Source organism: Nanorana parkeri, unplaced genomic scaffold (genome assembly GCF_000935625.1).
Source record: "Nanorana parkeri isolate BGI_ZX_2015 unplaced genomic scaffold, ASM93562v1 scaffold453, whole genome shotgun sequence".
In the NCBI taxonomy this organism is placed as follows: domain Eukaryota; kingdom Metazoa; phylum Chordata; class Amphibia; order Anura; family Dicroglossidae; genus Nanorana; species Nanorana parkeri.
The window spans coordinates 860,451-883,036 of NW_017306721.1; the positions used below are offsets into that span (position 1 = coordinate 860,451).

At 39.1% G+C, this 22,586-nt stretch overlaps 1 protein-coding gene across 1 annotated transcript in view; it reads left to right on the forward strand.

Moving 5' to 3' along the window:
- PLEKHM3 (pleckstrin homology domain containing M3) overlaps positions 1-22,586 on the forward strand; it is a 125,182-nt gene that overhangs the window by 62,083 nt on the left and 40,513 nt on the right. The window contains exons 4-5 of the mRNA XM_018560402.1: positions 791-984; positions 11,908-11,971. Coding sequence (XP_018415904.1) covers positions 791-984; positions 11,908-11,971 — 258 coding nt within the window. The remainder of the gene's footprint in view (positions 1-790; positions 985-11,907; positions 11,972-22,586) is intronic.

Genomic DNA, 22,586 nt, shown 5'->3' on the forward strand with positions numbered 1-22,586 from the left:
GTAGGGTCCTTCTTAGGGGGCCTAGGTCTCTGCCTGATGACCATTAGAGGTTTCTTTAAAAGGTCATGAAGACCCCAGAAGCAGCATGGTGAACAAATGGCAAGGAGCAGCAACAAGACCAGTTGGCTGCAGCAGTGGGTCACTAGTTATTACTCCTGGAAAAGGCTCCACAGACGGTCGCATGTCCGTGGATTTAGGTGAGTAAAAAGATGCTTGGGAAGGATTTTTTTTTTAAAGTGAATGGGCAGGAGCAGGATTGTTGTTAGTATAAAGGGGGTTACGATTTTGGCCATAGGTGGGCTTTAAAGTAAATTGAATGTAATTTTATTATTTTACCACAGTTTCAATGTATCCTGGGCTGTATAAGAAGTTATCTGCCAATTGCCTGAAATTGCTTTTTAATCATTTTATTTGCTTAATTGTGCTGTAGTATACATAGGACATGTTGTCATACACATCCTTAAATCACTTGTTGGCTAAAAGATACCACACTATTGAATGTTGTTTTGCTGAACTTTGTTGAATAGGTGTAGTCTGTGATCTGCCTTCTGAGTTCAACAATAATTTGAGAATCCACAAGGAAACTGAGGAGAAAAGAAAGCTTCTTTTATATAAAGCACTCAGTCCTGTGAGGCAGGTGCACTGGTTTACAATATCTAATTCCCGGCTGTGAGATTAAGAAGGGTATTTATTCAGTATAACATGTACAAAAGAAACAAAAAGAACCATCAGGCTTCAAGAAAACCTGTGCAGACTAAAATGCAGAATCATCTTACATTTTTTTTTACAGGTGTCCAAGCAGGCAAAGGAGTTCTTGGAATATGTCTTTGAAGAGCCATTGATTGACGTGCAGCAGGAGAACCCACTGCTCTACAGGCATGTTGATGCACTGGCACAAGTTGTGCGCTTGAGACAGCAGTTGAAGTCACTCCGGGCTTATCTTTTTAGTTGCCGAGCAGTGGTGGCTGAAGACCTGCGTAGAAGGTGGGTGTCAACAATGACCTATCACCGAAACTGGAGCTCGCTATAATTGGTGACACTTGTTATTACCACTTCATTTAGAATAGAATAAGTAACTACATGCAGGGAACAAACTAAATCCTGTGTAATTCATTCACTTGATGGAGCAAACAGACAAACGGCAACAAGCAGCAGGCCCAATGCACTGAAAGGATTTACACAAACCTGTCATATGTCCATTTAGGGCAAAGCGGCAGGTTTTATTTAATCTTCACCAATGCCCAGCAGCATATACAGTACTTACCTTTCCTTGGTTCCACTGCTTATTTAAGCACCAGGCGTCAAAGGAAATAGTGCATATAAGTGTGGAGGAGCATGTGATTCATCCATGTGACAGCAGTGGGCCAATTAGCGGTGTCACCTGAGGAGTCCAAACCCTGTATAAGCTGCAACTCCCACCATACACAGCATTTGCCGTTAGTTTTCTTCGACTTAACAGAATAGTCAGGGAGCATAAGAAGTTAAGTATTTGCATCTGTGGAAGTCTGCAATAATTTGAACCTATTGTTTTGGCCTACATTGGCAAAGCACAGATTTACATTTAAGCAAATAATATAACAACTTTTCCCTGGGATAATATATGGGGCAGCCAGGGGCTATCATTGTGGAACTACCCTCCTTAGCACATTTGAAATGTCTTAACCAGTTATATTTCTACACTGCATTGATCGTGATACAGCTTGGTCAAGAATATGATTGGATAGTGAAACAACAGCTGCTTAATGATGAGGTTGTAACTCTGTGCTACCTCATGCAATAAGCTCCATTTGTTTAATTCCCAACCCTATACAATTCAGTGAAGCCTCAAGTGCTTATAGCGCTAGCCCTACCTCTCCCTGTCTGAATGCTGATGCAAAGGAGATTACAAGAGATTAATACAAAGATAGGTTACCATATTTTAAAAAAATCAATTTATGTGTCTTTGCTGAGTAAATGAGAGAAACACAGACAGTTTTTTTTAGATCTGCCTACACTTTTTAAGCTTAGAATTGCAGCATCAAGAAAACATTACATCTTACTCTATGGTACTTGTTTAATTCTTTATTATGTATGACCTGAGCTACAATTTAGTTTCTCATGTGATGTGATGCCAGCCTCAGATCTGATCCTAAGGTGAAGCTAAATTTAGTTTTTAACATTCTTTAGGGAAATCAAATAAAGCAAACTGAATCCGCAGCCTACACTTCCTTGTTTCTGAATGACTTTTAATAGAGAGCCAGCAAGCATGACCAATGGAAGTCCTGCGACAGTCTTATAAACAAAGACCAACCTTCTGTTAACACTGCTGTCTGGGAACTAAAAGGCAACTTGATTAATGATATTGGGACACTTCTGCATTTACTATTGTTATTTTTCTTCTCTCATCCTTATTAGGAAAATTCTGTGGAGCTTTAGACAGATCCTATATTTGTAAAAGATTATTAACAATGTTTCAAAAAAAAATTTTTCTATACCTCCATTTGAATGAATGGGCTTGGTGCAACAAATTCAAGGAGAATACTGTAGAACTGGATATATACATTGAAACAGCTGTAAATTTGATTGTGTTAAAATGAATACAGTAGTACAGTTGCCATATTAGGTTTGGATATCATAACATTTTAGTCCTCCTTTACAGCAGGATTTCCTGCTGTGCACTGAATATTGCTATCTGCTGTTCAGGTTGTTATACACTATTCTGGGCAGACCTGAGTATCTCTTCTAACAATATGATATCATCCATAGAGGTTTTCCAACACATTGACTTTTTATTTACCGCTTATCTTTGTGCTTCACTTATTGCAAATGTCCCTCATGTTTTTTTTCTTAGCATGCCCAACACAACTTTTTATGAATCAAGAACAGCATTCAGAACTCATTCACAAAGCAATAACACCATTAGGGGGGGTTCAACAAAACTGGAGCAAACAGAATCTGGAGCTGTTGCCCATAGTAACCTATTAGCTTCAGTTTGTTCAGTTAAGCTTTGAAAATGAAAGACATAAGCTGATTGGTTGCCATGGGCAACTGCTCTAGATTTTATCTGCTCCAGTTTTGATAAATTCCCCTTATAGCCTTTGCATAGTCATCGGCAGGGTCTACTTGACTATATCTGTCCCTTGTGCAGTACAATTTTCTTTTTGCTCAAAGAGAAACCACATTCTTTGAAAAAAAAAATATATATAAATTATAGAGTTATTGCTACATTGCGAACTGCCATGGTTTTCTGATAATGTCCAAAAAACTTCAATTATGACAGAATCCTCTTGTGTTTGGGTCACTGCCTCTCCTAGATATTGATTGGCTGGCTCTGTCAAAACTTTACATTTTGACAGCACCTATGTGATCCATCACCCACCATAATGGCTGTGATTGGGTGTCAGGAACTGCAGTGGGCCCAAAGCTGAAGGTAGGACAGTTTGTCTATTAGAATAGGTGATAGGGCGAGTGATTGTAAAATATATATGTTAATACTAACTTCAGTTAATCCATGATAGCATGATGAGTCTTTAATTTTTTTAAATTTTGTATTTGAAGCTTGCAGAGAAATGCTGTGGAATGTTGTCTTCCCTGAAATTTACTCTCTTTTGTAACATATACTGTACACATTGTTTCTATGTATAAATAATTTTTATTTTCCTTTAGTCATTTTAAAGCAAGCTTGTCTAGGCATTTAGACAGGTTGCAACTTAAGGATTTATAGGCTATCAATGTTTTTATTACAATATGGTTTCACTGCAATGTAGCTCACATAAAAATGCGCCCACATTGGCAGGTTTCAGCTGTCATTTGTCTAAGGAAAGTTAGAAAATTAAAGGTTTAGAAATTGGATTGTTGCTTCTTTTATCCACTGTATGTTAAAATTCCGTTAAACTAAGTCTATACTCGTCTATAATCATACTTTGAAATATAACATAACTGAGCTTTGTATCCCTAAGATAGAATTTTAAAAAAAGCATGACCAAATTATTCTACATAAATTGCAGGGATATTTTAAAGGTATGAAGACGTAAGACTCCAGACAAATACTGTTGACATCTGGCAACTTGATGGAACTTGATAAATGTTTGCCCCTGTATGGTTTTGATGACATTGCCACTGCTTATATGTAGCTCTGACTATGCTGGCAAAGGTGATACCTCCGCCACAGAATGGTGCTATTAACCATTCCACTTAAGACACAGTGAAGTAAACTTAGCAACAACTATTTTAGGCATGTTATTCAACTGGGACTTAGTGAATTCTCAGAAGTCTAAAAGCTTCACTGTCTTCAATAGTTCTAGCTCTGAAACATTCCAGATGGCCTGGGATCTCTTAGGTAAAAACCCAGGAATCTATATAATGGAATACGTATTTACAATATCTTCTTAGATAGGCATATTGGGGAAAACGTGTTGTAAATGGTTTAAATCACTAGTATTTCAACAAGTAAACTGTGGGTACTACAGTTCATTAGGCTGGGCAGACTGAGCACCCAGAGCACTGGCTCCTCTTGGGATAATGTGTTAAAATTATTGCTTCAAAGGTGCCCCTCAGGTCTAAAGAAAATTAAATCTGATCTATAACAGTGTAACGTGGATGCACATAGGTGTTCCTTAAAGGTTATCAAATATTTAACACTTTGTTTTAAACAACAGGGTAGATATTTGTCAGTGTTTATAATGTTTTTATAATGGTCTCTTTGTTTATATTCGTGTTAATCGAAATTTCGTATGTAATTTCAGAAAATAAAATGTGCCAGTATATTGTTTATTGACACATGTTCCTCAGTAATGCACGGTATCCATAATGATATGGTGCAAGACTGTGATTATATTTTTTTTACAATTGTATTAGTCTTATGCTCAAGTTTAAAAGAGAACTATGGGGTAAGTGTTATTTCCCCATAGTTCTCTTTACGGTCACGAGAAGACATTTACTAACCTCCTCCTGTGACCCAAAGCTCAGTATAACAGTAGAAAGGCATCATGGCACACTCACAAACCAGCATGTAAAACAACTTGTCTCACCACTAAGGATAATAACAGAGGTTTGGATACACGTCTTCTGCAGAGGATGTGAAAGCCGCACTGCCGCGCCAAGGCCGTTGGGATGTGCTTTTAAGGAGGCCGGGCTTCCTCCTGACAAACCTGCACCCAATTTGAAATCTTCTGCCCCCATGTGCTCCAAGATGGAGACTCTCATAGTTTAGAGTTAGGACTGCACTATAAGAGGTGCCTTGGCGCGGCAGTGCGGCTTTCACATCCTCTGCAGAAGACGTGTATCCAAACCTGTTATTATCCTTAGTGGTGAGACAAGTTGTTTTACATGCTGGTTTGTGAGTGTGCCATGATGCCTTTCTACTGTTTTACTGTTCAAAGCCCATTTCGTGTGCACCTTACTGTATAACTGGTGACAAATTGTTGAGTGCGTTTGTCGTTTGTTTTGCTTGACCAAAGCTCAGTATGTCGCGGGCTACGTACAATGTAAGACCCGTGGTGGCTACTTGTTCTGCATTGTGAGTGATGACATCTATAAGGAGAAGGGCACACAATTAGAGAAGAGGAACTTAATTTGAATACTGGAACCAGTTTTAGGTAGCCTGCAGGGCCAGGGCCTTCAGAGCAAGGTAAGTAATTCTCTACACTGCATGCCCCTTAGACTAAATGAGCATTAGATCCTTAATATGCGGAGGAAAAGAAGGTGCAGCCACATGTGATATTTTGGAAGCTAGAGTTCAGCTTTACTATGTAAACTGACAGTGTGCCTCCAGGCATATTTCTGGCCATATTATGTTTGTCCTGATTCTAGGCTACCTGTCTTTTTCCTTTGTTCTCGTCTCCTAGCTTGCTTGGCTACAAACTGTCATCATAGACTTTTTAGGTTCTAAATAATATTATTACTCCAAATTTACGGACAAAAATAAAATGTTGTCAAGAATTTGAATAGGAAGCTTAAAGCATATAATCGGTGCACAAAATCAGATAATACATAGCAAAAGTGCAGTTGAATCAAGTCACTGATACCCAGATGTAACATGGTTTTGTTTAAACTGAGCCAATAGTCTTTTTTCAAATGCTGCCTCCTCTAAATGAGTCTTCCATGCTTGTACTAATGATATACGTTCAGTAATGATGAGATATTGATCTTACATCTTGTAAGGCCAATGAGTAATGCTTTTTACACATTTTGCTTAACCACTTAGCCAAAATTTAACCCCTTCGTGACTGACGACGTACAGTGTACGTCGCCAGCATCGGGGCTGTTTAAACAGACTCCCGGCGACTTTTGCCGCCGGGAGTCTGTTTAAACTTGTAGAGCCGACTGTCGGCTTTACAAAAGAGCCATATGGAAATAATGGAACTATAACTGAAGTTTAGAAGGACATTAATTATTGCTCTGTGGAATATGGACTTACAAACCTGCCTTTTATAATGGTTTATTTTAGCATATGATGAAGTTGGTGCTCCAGTAAATGGAAATTATGGGGCATATTTCTGAAGCAGTGAATATGACTTTCGACAAAGATTAATTGGTGGTAAATAAATTATTGTCACTTAAAACATATGCGCCTGTAGGATTCACCTGCGATAAAAGGTTTGGTTAATGTTATGAAACATGAGAACTAAGCAGATCTTGAGCCACTTCACAAAAGGAGGAGTGCTGCTGTGTATATTTTCTCCTGAAACTAATGAATGCAACAACTTGCAAAAAGGAGCATCCCTCTCAATGTATACTTACAGCTATTTAAATTTTGGTGATTTTTAAGTCATTGGTTGAATTAGAATACTGCATTTAACAACTCTTTCCTTAACTAGATTAATTTTATAAAGGCATACACATTTGTAAACTATATAAACCATCCATACTTCCCAGTGAAAAGACTCAAGGCTAGATTTGCCAACCTGTATCCTAGTTGCTTTGACCATATGTACTGTAGGTTGATTAGTTACAAAGATAAGTATGGACAGCAAGAGATCAACCATTCTCACTCAATGTATGTGTCTATAACACCCTCAGCAGTATTAATTCCTGATTTACAGAATATTTTATTGTGTTGAATGATCAGGTTGGTTCCCTTTTCTATAATATGGATTGGTCCAAAAAAATGTACAACATCTTAGAGAACCTCTAAGTGCAATAACAATCTGTAGTTAACAGTCAAGGCTCAGCCATCATGCATTTGTGATATCTTTTGTATTTATCATGCTGTATCACACTGCATATTGCAACCTGATCTGAGCAAACTGCAAATTAATAGTGTGAGACTGAGATGTCAAAAAAAAATTGTTTTGTTAAAAACAGCATCACTGAATGTTATAAAGCTTTTACTACTGTCTATGCTAAAAAAAACTTTAACCTGATTTGCTGCTAAAGTCTTATTACTTTTTTAGAAGACAGTACAGTAAAACAAACAAAAAATCCTTTTAGAGCTTAAATTACTTTATCATAGCAGTACATGCTTGAAGAAAAGATTCGTCTTTCACAAAACTGCTTGGTATAAGACCAAAAGGAGTAGACTTCGGTATTACAGTATAGATAGTGGTGGTTATAAAGCTGGTGAGCAAATCATGAGTGGCAAAGGTGGGGGCTGGCAAAGAGCACCTGATGTTACAACTACGTTTGCATCATGGATGAACTAGATCAACTAACGATGATGAAGTGGCTCACAGTACATGGGAAGAGAGGAATAAAAGTTATCAGAAAAATAAAGTATTTTAACCACTTGAAGACCAGGTGTTTACACCCCCTTTTTTCAATATTCAGTGCTGCAGTACTTTGACATTTTTTCTGTCATGCAATAGGCAGGGACTTTAAATTATTATTTTTTGCAACTTTTATTTTTTTTTCACTTAACTTTATTGTTATCACATAGGGGGCTAAGAAATAGCAACAGGGATGTGACAGGTCCTCTTTATGGAGACATCAGGGGTCTCCAAGACCCCTAATGTCACCTAGGACCCTCCAAAGAAGCTGATGAAGCAGAGATCTGCTTCATCAGCTTTTGAAGCTGGAGAGTGACACAAGAATGCAGAAGTGATGTAATATACATCACTTCCACATTCTGACACCGGAGAGGGGACCGGAGGGAGATGCACATACCGGCTCGTTATACAAGTGATCCGCGGGCTCTATAGCCGGCGGATTCTTGTATGTACACAGGCATTGCTATCTGTTTTTAAATGTTGGCACTTTCCCGCTCGCGAGTGAGCGTGGCTTACCGGACGTTTAAAAACACCCGCTGAGAACATTCCATCACAATGTAGGACAGTAGTTACACATATTTTGCTAGCTGCTAGATTAAATATAACAAGGAGCTGGCGATCTCCTGACCTGCCTACTATCTCACAAGTGACCGATATGGTCCATTTACACTATCACTATAAAAAGGCTATGTCTTCCATTGGAGGGGAACTGACAAGATTCATTAAACACTGGGAACCTTGGAATGCACGGTACCCCTTCAACGATGTGAAGTGATGCCCCTAGTGCCAATATGCTGTTGAACTTCACGAGACCCTTCCTTTCCACAGGCCATATATAATGACTCACGTGTTGAGACTTGTCATTGTCGATGGCACTAAAAGTAATTCTGCTGGTCGGTTCTCCATTGCGATATGTGTTGTTGCTTATATGTTCGAGCCTATACATGATGTAACAATCCATGTAGACCTCACACGAGGTTGGTACTACAATACGTGTATAGTATGTTTCTGTGATTTTTCGATCGTGTACTGTTGTTTTTTCTATGATGTGAAAATCACTCAAACTTATTTGAAGAAAAAACACCCGCTGAGATCCAGAGAGCTCCCGGCCGGCTGTCTCCAGAATGACAATGCACACCGATTTGGGCAATGTATATTAGCGAAAGATTAAAAAAAAAGGCTACTCAGTTACACATTTTGGGACTTGGCTCTTATCCATCATGCAAAATGATGCTGTCATAGTCTCATGGATTAAACACACTGCAGCCAACAATCTGTGCCAACAAGGGGTGTCGAATTCGTATCGCCCGACGCCCGGGACATGTAGTTCCGGGCGCCGGGCAAGTGTTTTTTTCAGTGTTTTAGCCCTGCTACGGACAAGTAGCAGGGCTGTTTTTTTTTTCTTAACTGAGCGGCGCTGAGAGCGTGGAGCAGCGGGGACGGAGGAGGGGGCGGGGACGGAGCGGAGAGCGTGGAGCTGTGACAGAGCCGGACGGTGGAGCTGTGACAGGCTCTGTCACCTCCCTCAGCCTCTGTCCCCGGCGGCCGCTTCTCGTTCCTATCACAGGAGTTAGCACAGTGCTGTGCTAGAACTCCTGTGTTGGAGGTGACAGGGTCAATAAAGAGTACCTGTCACCATCAAATGCTATCACACAGGGGATTGATATCCCCTGTGTAAAAGCAATGCAGTTAAGTTTTAAAAAAAAATTGTTTAAAAAAAAAAGTAAAAAATAACTAATTAAAAATGTAACTAAATAAAAAGGCGATAAAGTAAAAATAATAAAACAAATTAAAAATATTTTGCAAAGTAAATAAAAATTGGAAAAATGAAAACAAGCCCCGCTGCCCCATCTGCATGCAAATAAACGTGCATTATTTTCAACTGCGATCGTGTGCAACCGCCTGGCGTGCCATTAGAAAATAATGGCACTGCCAGCGCGATCGTTGGTGGTGTGCAAGCCGTGACTGCCCGGTCATCGTGCACGAAACCGAGCGAATTTCTAGGTGGTCACGGTAGCTGCGGTGGTTTCCCGCCGCAATACCGCCCAGGCGATCCCACACGATCACGGTTGAAAACACTGCGTGGTGCATGTTGCGAAAAAAGGTACATGTAATTTTTTTTTCAGCGATTGCTACACAGATGTAACCCCATACATGCAGATGCAGCCGCACACGATCGCACGTCCTGGGAATCCCCAAGTCTGCACTAACCCTAAAGGGTATATTCACTTTCCCAAGTAATTTGGGAAAATGGAATTACCCACAAAAATCTCCCTCCCGCTATACTTACCTTTCGGCGAACGGTCCTTCCCGTCCACCAGTACAGGTGTACTATCTGTACCTGTTCTTTGTATTCTGAATTTCGCTCGCAAATTGCAAGCACTCGTTGGTCAACTCGGCCACCTGACCAACGAGAAGCGCTTCTTAGCACTGCTAAATACGGTTTGGGTTAAAATTATTTTTTTTGTATCAGGACAAGTAGATTGTCATGAGGGACAAGTAGATTCGGCCCCCACTTTAGTCCTTGGACAAGTAGTTTTTTTCAAAAATTTCCACACCCCTGTACCAGTATTTTTTCTTGGTCATTGTCCCTGAATATTTTCTATGTCACTGTTACCTTCTGTGGTGGCTTGACACAACAATTCAAGAGCCAGAAGAATGTTATGCTTCCTGATTTGTATTTCGGGAACAGTCCACTTCAGTTTGTCTTTTATAGACAATAATCACTGCCTTCTGAAGTAAATTTTACTTTTTTAGCTTCTTAACTTCTTGTGCATTAGTTCCTTAGTTGTCTGTTGCACTGTATATTTTTTTATTTTGTTAGTGCTTTATAAAGAACAATAATAGTAACATAATAGAGATAGTCAATGTCCTTCTTTAGGTTATTTCCTTTGTTGTTGAGTCTTCTAAGAGCAAAAGTAGTGTTATGATTTCCCATATTAGCTAAATAATTCATTTTAATGGATCTTCCATAATGTTGTGGAATTCATCACTGGATTGCTGGTGCTTCCTGAATGTGTGCTACTGAGGATCCACATCTGCCTTTTCCAAGGTAATCAGAAATAGACTGAGCAATGCAGACTCAGACAGTTGACTAAGTATCACAAGATAGGCTATATTCTCTAAAGTGGATGAGTTTTGTTAACTCTACTTCTTCTTATTTTATCTCATTATATTTTTCTCCTAAAGGTTCAGTTTAAAAATATAAAGATCTTGGGTGTTTTTTTTTTCATAAAATGGTTATTTAACTGCTGAAAGCCTTATTTATTTAAATTGTTATTTTATCTTACAAAAATACTTGAGCAGGATGAGCAATTTTAACTCCACTCCACTCCTTATTAAAAGTCACGAAAACTTTCTGACTACCTGCATTTTTTTTATCCCCACCATAAAAGGGTTCAGTTACTGCTTTTCTTATTGGACAGCTAATAAAACTCACTATTATTAACTTTGAGCAAAATAGTAAATTGTGGAGTAAACTTTAGGATTCATTTCAAGCAGTCATACAAATTTGTTTGATATTTCTTTTTCTTGTCAAATATTAACTTTTTTTTTATAGTTAACAAATTAACATGTTAAATCGTATAAAGATACATATTTAAGTCGTAATTTTGAATATAGTTAAAAATTTGGTCAACTGTTCCTCTGTTCTCCCTGAATTCATACAAGCAGTCACCTAGTTTATCCTACGTAGAAGGCTTTCTAGCTTGTATTGATGTAATAGTCTTGTATATGGTCTTTAACAGGTTATAACCCTGTAATTTGTATATCCTGTAATATCCCATTTTGCTTTTATTTTGTAAATGCTCACTATTCACCAAGCATGCTGAGTTTTGTAATCAGAAAGCCTAAAACTACCTTCATACTCCCTGTATGATACAGATGGTTCTATCCCTGGTAGGAGAGTGGGATGGAGTATGTCCTCATTATTTTTGAAGGAGGGAAGGAAATACTCTGGTGCCTATAAAAAGTAAATAAAGAGTTAACAGAACAGTAGGCATATTCCAGTGGATCAGTCAATAAAAGCAAAGGGTTAAATTGAGTAACCTGATGAATGTCCAAATCTGTGAAGAAGTGTACTGGTATGGTTTGGGCAAACTGTAGAGGAATGGATTTTCAAGGATTTTGTTATTTCTACTTAGGGGTCACCAGTTCAGTGCACTAGCTTTATATGTTCTACTGCTTCTGTTTATTGAAAATGTTTTTCATTTTGTCATTTCAGAATTTTTCCCCGGGAATATCTTTTTCAACAGATTCACCTATACTCTCTAGCAGACCTGCAACAGGTATTATTTTATTTGAAATGCAAGGTTATATTGTATTTTGCTATATCTATTACGTGTACTGGTTTTAGATTTATAGAGACCCTCTATTCATTTTACCTTTTGACAACTGCTATCTTTCTGTGATCTATTTGATATGTCATAAAGATTGCATACTACCATGATACAGCACCTATGCCAGGAGCTCTTTGTATTACTAAAACACACACAAAAAAAAAACTATTTATGGAATTTCTCCAACAACAAAGTATAACGCAATAACATAAGATATATTCATACGTATAACTTCACATTCTCAAACAATTCATCCCCACACAGCTACCTCCACATGTATCACTGGTCCCTCCCCTTAAGATTGTAAGCCCTCACGGGCAGGGCCCTCCTTACCATCTTGTCTTGAATTATATTGTAATTGTAATGTCTTCCTTATATTGTAAAGCACTGCACAAACTGTTGGCGCTACATAAATCCTGTATAATAATAGTAATAATAATAACTTCTTCTACAACTAAGAAGGTAGTTACGAAAATAGGTAGGCAGACGTGAGGTCCAAATCAAAGCAGAGCATTTTGAAGCAGAGCATTACATCCAACACAGGCTAAAATACATATAAAAATAAATTGCCATAGTTTACTTGCTTTCAATGAATTTCAGGTTTTAGACATTGTGCATATCAATATTTTACATCTCATATTTGGACAACTTTAAGCAACTTTTCCAAACTGAACCATTCCCAGCTTTGCAGTGCTATATCCATATTTCAGGGAATCATAACAATTCATTGTATTGCTTGTCCTAGTTGGATTCAGAAAACTAGGAGTGTTCTTATAGAATAGTTTAGGAAATGTGAGAGATTTGTATGCATCACTTTTTTAAGTTTTGTGGCACAGAAGAAACCATTAAGAGAAATTGAGATTTGCAACCAAGAAAAAACATTGCATACTGCTACATAGAATTAAAACCTATTTAAACCCCACAATTCTCTATATTTTTCTAGTTTTTTATTGGGTCCTGGTTGTAGTTATTTAGATCTGAAAATTTTTGCAGGTAAAAGATATGTCTAAGGACCATCTGGACTCCGATCGCCAATGACATTCAGTATCCTGCTGAGCACTGAAGAGGACGGAACAGTATCTTCCATCCTCTTCAGCTGCCCATAGCCGTCTCTGTCTCCCGGCTTCTCGGCCCCTCTCCATTCCCAGCCCGACCTGCTGGCTTTGCATCTAGGCTCTCTGCTCTGCCTTCCAGCTCTGCCTCCGACTCCTCCCTCCTGGCTCTGCTTCCCAGCCCCAACTCCTGGCTGTGTCTCCTGACTTCACCTCCCAGCTAAGGTACCCCAAGGACACATGTGACACTCCAATGGGGACAACTAGTGTAAGGGGGCACTCCAATGTGGACAGCCAGTGTAAGGGGGCACTCCAATGGGGAAAGCCAGTGTAAGGGGGCACTCTGATTGGGATTGCCAGTGTAAGGGGACACTCTGATGGGAACAGCTAGTGTAAGGGGTCACTGTGATGGGGACACTCTGGAGCAATGTAAAGGGGCACTGTGATGGGGACAAACAATGTAGGGGGGCACTGTGATGGGGACAAACAATGTAGGGGGGGCACTGTGATAGGGGCACTCTGATGGGGAAAAACAATGTAAAGGGGCACTCTGTTAGGGACAAACAATGTGAAGGGCCATTCTGATGGGGAAAAACAATGTAAGGGGGCATGGCTGCATGGATGCATCAGCACTGTGTCTGAGAAAACACATCAGCAGCTGTGCTTTGCAGTGCAGCTGCTGGTGTGACTGCAGCCTAAATGGCAGACCACGGTTCAGAAATGGAGTAAGTGGCTGTTTTGTCCAGACCACGATTCGGACCTCGGCTCAATTAAAATCTTTCTCACTGGACCTCCTTGAATTTTAATTCACTACCCCTGTTCTAAGGTAATCATTTTTAGCACTGGCACAATCTCTATAGATTGTCAAAGATGCCTATTGTTCTACATATGTTCAGTAGAGGGCAGTAGATATGATTATGTCCTAGCTGGTTTCAGATAAGGCTCAGTATAGTATTCTTGGTAGGTAACTTTGAAGGTTAACATGGCTTAGCCTGTAGACTAGCTTTTGAAATACGTCCGTCCGTGAATGATATTTGGTACCAGATGTTTCCAAGCAAAATATAGTTTACTTTCCATTTTACACTAGTGGCCATTTTTAAAGATACTTTATGTACTACAAAAAAGGCCGTATACAGTATTCACCGCATCCATCTCTGCTTTGGACATGGAACTTCCTAAATAAGACTACCTAAAACGGTACACTATAACTAAAAAATAAAAGCATATTTTCAGAATTATGAATTTGTCCTCCACATTTTCTATAGCCTTCCTACCACTGTTGTATGCACTGTTCTACTGTACAGTTTGTATGAATGTATACTTTTTATAGATGGTGATTTGCTGGTAGATTACTCAGACATTATGTAGACAATAGAAGAAATGTAATTGGTATGTGTTTACTATAATACCTCCAGCATAAACACTTAGGGAACACTGCTTTGTTTTGGGACATTGCTAATAGTGGGGAACAGGTGGAGGATATAATATGTATTGTATTTTCTTGCAAAAAAAGGTTCATGAGAAATTTGTAAGTGGTTTAGTAATTTTAGCTTAAAGACTGACTGCATTTCTTACTAAGTGGGGGCTTTGTGTTTCATCTTAGCTAGAAAGCCTGAAACAGCTGTATGCAGTTTGGAATAAATGGCTTTATAATATTAGGCTATATCTGTACTTTTGCACCAACAATTCTGGATGTGCAGTTGGCCACATATATTGATACATTTTTATCATTAGACACGCATGATCTAATATAAGCTTATTTACAGGTGAAACTCGAATAATTAGAATATCATGCAAAGTTCATTTATTTCACTAATGCAACTTAAAAGGTGAAACTAATATATGAGATAGACTCATTACATGCAAAGCAAGATAATTCAAGCCGTGATTTGTCATAATTGTGATGATTATGGCTTACAGCTCATGAAAACCCCAAGAACCCCAAATCCACAACCTCCAAAAAAGTAGATTATTACATGCAATCAATAAAACAAGGATTGTACATAGAACAATATCGGACCTCTGAAAAGTACAAGCATGCATATGTACTCAGTACTTGGTTTGGGCCCCTTTTGCAGCACTTACTGCAATTACTTTTGCACGATATTCTAATTATTCGAGTTTCACCTGTATATGTTGGCACAATATTTTAGGCAAGGTTTGGACCCATAAAATAAGAAATTATTTTTTTAGCAGAGGTGTGTTGTTTTAGGTAGCAAAAGTTGTATGCCAATAGGCCACAAGTCTTTTTAATAACATTGTACAAAATTAACACACGACTGACATTGTACATAATGAACACGTTTGTTTATGGAATACTTGCTTGCCAGAACTTAATTTTGTATATAATATATCAGAAGAGTAAATTGACCTTTTTAGCTTTTTTTTTTCCTTTCTTTATTTGTCTGTTTAAAATTAACTATCATTTCTTGGTGGAAATCAAATTAATTACCCAATCTGCTCCAGTGAATAGTTTAAATTAGATTCAGCTTCTAGGAGTGGCAGCCGCCACAATATTGTTAATATGTGCCTCTGAGTGTAGCATGAGGTTTTTATGCTCTTGCCAAGTCAAATAAACAGAAGTCACTCTCTTTTGGATAGATATTTGTTTAGAGATCTTTTTTCTTCTTGAAATATCTATTGCATCAAGCTAAGGTATTACCATTAAGAATGTGTTGTATGTACACGGAAAGATGCTATGTATATTTGAAGAATTAATCTTTATGTTTATTACCAAAAGAGTTTAAGTATTGCCCCTCTTTCTCTAGTGCTTCATTTTAAGAATCCTTTTTTGGACATGTAAAATCCAACAAAATCTTGGAGGAAAGAAAACTGACTATATATCTTTTTGAAATCTACCAGTTTATTATATACCACCCAGGACCATAGTTTGGATTGTCCTATGTTTCCCATACTTTAGTTGATTGTGTACCATCTTCATGACTTTTGCATTATTAAAACAGTCCGTCCATGAAAAAGTAATCTTACTGTAAGTAGCATCTCTTGAAGGTTACAGAAGCAAGAGCTATATTCCTTATTTCTTGCTTCTGTTCCTATCCTCATTGGAGTTTTACTCTCACTGCTATAGCTGGGGTGTCTCCTAGCACTCAAGTACAGAGATCTTTCTATAGGAGTCTCTGAGAGACAAAATAAACTGTTCGGTGATTTACGAGATATCCACCAAAAGCTAAAATACCTGTTTTGAGTTGACTGACTTTTAATAATTGTAAGTATGGTTCTCTAATTGATACCATAAAGAATCCATTTTCCTGTTCAATCTTAAATCATGACCACTTGTCTTTTTCAGGGACTTTAGAGTTAAAAGGTTATTACAGTTTGTTAGGGGTGCACCGAAATTTCGGCCCGCCAAAACATTTCAGGCCAAAAATGATACTGTGGACAAAATGCCGGTAGTACCAAAACAGCCAAAATGCAGTGCATCTCTAGTTTCTCTCCTCCCCACTGGGCGCCGGTCTGTGTCCCCTCTGATCCCCGCTGCTTTCCCCCGCCTGTGTCGGCAGAGGACATGAAGCCGATCCAGTTATGGACACCCAGCGGGAGCAGAGAACTGTCAGGAGGCTGAGTTGGGCAGTGCGGGGAGGAGAAAGCTTTCGGGAGGCCGAGTGGAGCAGCGTGGGAGGAGAGCTTGGCCTCCTGTGAAAGGCGGATACAGTCAGGATGGAGGATGTAGCACAAACAGCAGTCAGTACTGATCGCTGAGTGTTTGTAACTAACTGAGGACAAAGTAAGCTTACTATGTCCCCAATTATGAATGAACAAGAAGTGTTCTGAATCACTACCTGTTCATTCATGATTGTGGACATAGCAGCTTATACGATCTCCTCAGTTTATGAATGGACAGGAGCACTTGGTATAGAGGCTTCCTGTTCATTTATAACGGACTGCAGAAAAATTGATTAAGGACTCTGTGTCCTCAATCTCTTTTTCTATTTGAAAAGGGAAATATCAATGGTCTGTTTAGACCCGTAATATTTCCTTAAAGCACTTAACAGTAAAGTAAAATAATAAAATCATTTAAAAATAATTTAACATTTTTTAAAAAAGGTTTTAAAAAAAAAGTTATTTTCGGTTTTGGTTTCAGTCTAAAAATGTAATTTTGGTGCATCCCTAATGTGTATGGTTACCTTTGATATGTTTATATATTGCGATCATATACCCCCTTAACTGCCTCTTCTCTAGAGTGAATAAATTGAATCTTCGTAACCATTCCTTATAACTGAGGTCCCCCAAGCCTCTTATTAATTTTGGTGCCCTTCTCTGAACTGTTTCTAGTTCAAGGACATCCTTTCTGTGGATTGGTGACCAAACCTGACCTGCATATTCAAGATGAGGCCGAACCAGTGTTTTACAAAGGCGTAGAATTACTGATTTATCTCTTGAATCCCTTTTTATTTCAAGAGAGTATTCTGCTAGCGTTGTTAGCTACAGATTGGCACTGCATGCTGTTGCTAAGTCTGTGTTCTACAAGGACCCCCAAATCCTTTTCCATCACAGATTCACACAGAGGAGCCCCCCTAATAAATATTTTGCATGCATATTTTAGCTTCCAAGTGCATAACTTTACCTTTTTCAATATCGAACCTCATCTGCCATGTAGCTGCCCACCCCTCTAATTTGTCTAGGTCTTCCTGAAACAATGGTACATCTTATGTAAATTTTATTTCCCTGCATAATTTTGTATCATCAACAAACACTGAAATTGAATTAGTTCAATAATAATCTCAGTTCCATTATTATTAATAAACAAGTTAAACAGCAAAGGCCCCAAGACTAGGGGCACAACATTGATGGCTACTCGCGGGACATGACCAGTTTTCTATCAATGTACATACAAATCAATGTACATACAAACTCTTCCTCATCAACTGGTCTTCTATTGCAAGTTAAATGTTTGAGGCATGGGGGGTGATTTACTAACCTAAACACACACACACACACACACCAGGTGTGTGTGATTTTCACACAGCAAAACGTATTTATCAACCAAAAAGTCTCTAAAAGCATATTTCCACTAATGCCATATATGTAAAAATCATGTACATGATGCATATATAATGCTGCTTCACAGTTTAGACAAAAATGGTTAGCTCATGCATTTACATTCCTTGCATTCATCAACGCAAGCAACACAACATAGAGCTAATTTACCCAACATCACCTTGGAATTCCTTCAGTGCTTTGCACAACACACCTGCTGGGTGTGTACACATTACAAAGGTGTTTAGATTCCACCCATAGATCATGCTGGGAGGGAACACACTGCAGAGGTGTATACACGTTCGTGGTGTGTTTATAAGGTTAGTAAATCAACCCCATGGTATCAAATGCCTTAGCCAGATATACTATATCCACCAACATTCACCTAGCTAAATTCCAACTCACTTCCATATGGAATAATAACAGGTTGATCTGACTTACCATTGCTGTTAAGTATGTTGAAATAAATAATGATTATATATTTTTGTCTTTAGTGTTTGCTAGGGATTGAGTCAATCTGATTGGTGCACAGAGTTTATTCATCATTGGATTGGCCTACTTATTTAGATACTGATTTGCCCCTGAGCAATATGGTTTGATTTAGGTTTAATAAATACTGTTCTTAAACTGCTTGCAAAACGATGCTTCTCCCTCACAAAAAGTAACCCATAGGTTACTAGACAAAGACAAAAATGTGTTGAGTAGACATCAGATCTCTCAAAGGATGCAAGTGCATGGTGTGGGGTTTCCTTAACAGTAAAGACCTTTCAGAGTAGTAATGTTTATTTAGCATACCTCCAACCTTATTTGTAACTAGGCCACCTGAGATTCTTGAGTAAGTTGAAACATACATAAGGCTCTGCATACTCCCCTCACAGGGTTGATGACTCCCTCTGTGTCCCCATGTGACAGCGCTAGACCCCCATGGCTAAACACAGGGGCAGGCAAGTAAAAGAAAGTATGTGTTGCTGGGAAGGAAAAAGATTTTAAAGATCACCATACCAAAGTGAGTCCAAGGATACTTTAATTGTCCATCAAATGATTGAAAACATCCAACAAGTTCATGTAATCAGTAATCAGGATCCATTTACACTTGTGCATTTTATGATAACAAATATCACCACAATGCATGGAAACACTCCTACGCAATGTGTGGTGCGTTGCTTTGCCATATATTGTGAATGGCAGCTTAAGGCATTGTACAGTAGATACCAATGCACCCCATTGCACCACAACACATATACCATTTTTTTTTTTTGCAAGAGCAGCTTCATCAGGGCTATTCAGCCCTAGCACTTGGCTTGACTTCTAGCATTGTTACATTACTGATTACAGTTGTTCCAAACTCTTCACAAGCATTATTTGTTCTTTATCTGTTTATGAATGAAAGTTGCTGTTGAAACCTTCATTCATAAATTACTGTGATGTGTACAGTGTAACAAATTTTTTAACCAACATTTGAGTCCCTTATAAATTCTTAGTAAACCTAGTAAATCTCCATCTTCTCTTAGTTTTTTTTTTCTTTGATTTTCTTGCACTTACAGTAAGTTGTATGAACTACTCTAATACCCAGATGGAACAATTAATTTTGGTTATGTTAATGGAAATCTGGCTCTTTGTTAACATCCGCATTATAACTAAATTACACTGATTTAAAGTGACACTAAACTCAGGAGTTACATCTTGAAAATACATTCAAGTACCTTACCTATTATCAAAAAGGTATCTTATTTGTGTATCACTCGGCTGTAGATCCTCAAATCATCTCTGAATTGGTGCTGACACTTTAACCACCACTCCAATCTTGCTCCCGCTATTGTCTACAATCTCAGTACATATTAGTAAACTAAACGTGAGATTGTAGTTCATCACGATAGTGAGCTTGGATCAGTGTCTACCTTACAACAAACACAGGGACTATGGGGAACAAGTAGCCACCCTCCAGAAGGAAAGATGGTCAGAACAAATTCAGATATAATTTGAGGATCTACAGTTACATAGTTACATAGTTACATAGTATTTGAGGTTGAATAAAGACATTAGTCCATCAAGTCCAACCTATTAGGATCTCATTCTAGGAGTACCTGTACCCCTGTATATTACAGTCATACACAAATAAGCAAATAGTTAACCCCTGCACAACCCATGACGGGATAGTTGAACTGTAACAAAAAACAGCAAGAGCACCACCGCCTAGTGCAATGAAAACTGGTGGATGAAGGGGGATACATAAATATAACAATGTTGCACCCATATGTGTATAGTGTACAAGAAGCTGATAAACAAAGTAACCAGGAGCTTGGGTGCAGAATGGCGATGTGTAACATGTGTGGTGATCCTTTCAAGCTGGAGCGTATCTGGCAATAAGGAGGAGAGAACAGAGCGCTGATCGTGCAGAGACCTTAATGACTAAAGGAGAAATGTCCCCATGCACTCACCCTGCTGACTGGAGAACTGTGCCTCTCAAACGGAAAGGTGTGTGCGGCAGCAGAAACTCTTCTGAGACACCTTTCTTCAAGTGCAGGCAGAGTCCCGGTACATGGTGCCACGGAGATGGTCACTTTCCAGTGCTAGATCTGGTCCCAAAAAGAGGGAGTGGGTCCCCATGCAATAGGGATCCAGGGGGATCCGACTGGGGTAGCAGTACCTAAGGGGATGAAGGCAGCCAGGGGGGGGAGTGGATAGTGTAAATTATGTCCCGTAGGGGGGATGGCATGTGTTGGATGCTGGGAAGGGCTGTACGGGGCATGCCACTGTGTAGGGGATGAGGAAGTCGGGCAGTCAGATGGTCCAGGTGTTGATTTGTGAGAAGAGTTGTGACGGCAACACGTTTCGATGTGTGACTCCTCTTTCTCAAGCCAAACTACACATGTACAGTGTGGAAAATAATTATTTGATCCCCTGCAGATTTTGTAAGTTTGTCAACTTACAAAGAAATGAAAGATCTATAATTTTTAGAAGGAAACCGGTTGGAGCGATTATTTGCAAATGGAAGGAATACAAAATAACCATCAATCGCCCTCGGTCTGGAGCTCCATGCAGGTTTTCACCTCATGGGGTAAGGATGATCATGAGGAAAGTGAGGGATCAGCCCAGAACTACACGGGAGGAGCTTGTGAATGATCTCAAGGCAGTTGGGACCACAGTCACCAAACAAACTATTGGTTACACAATACACCGCTATTGATTGAGATCCTGCATGATGTGCTTTGTAGTTTCGAAACAGCTTAGGGGCCTGAGTTTGCCTACCCCTGATTTACATCTTTATACTAAGGTGCTCTATAGTTGGTCCTGCTGTATGTATGCATTGGGCTGCTATTCAGAAATGGGTTTTAACGCGCGTTATCGCAAGCACAAAGGGATGGAACCAGCCAAATATTTGAGTTAGTGAGGAAAAGGATTCTATTATGAGCAGTTTTTTTTCACTATGTGGTAACTCACAGGTTACTCTGCTGATGACTGAGGTAGTTACAAGGTAACTGCAGTAGGTGTGAGTTGTGGATAGGTCTGTCTTGCAGTGAGATGTTGGTACTTACAAGGCATCAATGGTCATATCGCATTAAGAATCTGCAAATTCCTTATTAAAAAAAGGCCAAGCACGTTTCCTATGCTACTCTGAGATAAACAATAAAACTGCTTTGAACCGTTAGCATTGTGCAGCAGAGGCTTTATACAACAGAACTGCAGATGTGAGCACTCTGTTTAGCACAATTGCCCTTTAACCATGGAAGCTGTTTATCAACAGGTGATGCTGATTCGTTGTCCTTGTACGTTACTCACTGATTGGAAGCTCTCAGCAGGACATAAGGTTCCCAGCGAGACGGTTTGGCCCATGAAAAACTGAAACCGCAGTGCTGTGCTTACACACACGCTGCATCAGTGACTTGACCCAAGTTCAGATAGGAGGCCAAGCCAAACAGGCTTTGGCAGTCTACCCTACAGCCCCCATTCCCACCTCCCATTCCCTTCTCCCTATTGTTCCTAGCCCGTGCAGGCATGATAACTAATTAGACGTTTTCGGATTTAAGAAGCAGAAAGACAAAGTGTGACAGTTCCTATATACTGCCCCACTATTGATGATTGTATTCTACTCGCCAAGCCATTTCTGGCTTTACAGTCCTCTGAGGGTAATGGGCTGTGAGGCAGAATTGAGGAAAACATTTAAACAGCACCTAAACAGACGTAGCTGCTGCTCTTGGCAAAATAATGACTTGGACAAATGGAGATTAAATTGCTGTTGAATACACATTAACAGCTGTTAGTAAAATATTATTATAGCTAATATTTATTTTGCCAACATCTGAAAATATGGCCAAAGGTTTATTAAAGTAAATATACCTTAACTGCACTTACAGCTGGCTCTTAACCTACTGTGAGAGTAACGGCAGGCGCACAGAACTTCTCATTGGCCAAAGCCAGGTCTGTGAGAGTACTGCTGTCATCAGGCGATAAAACTAGATTACTGGGGTGTGATCTAATCACAAGCCTGCAGATAACATCTAATATTTTACTCT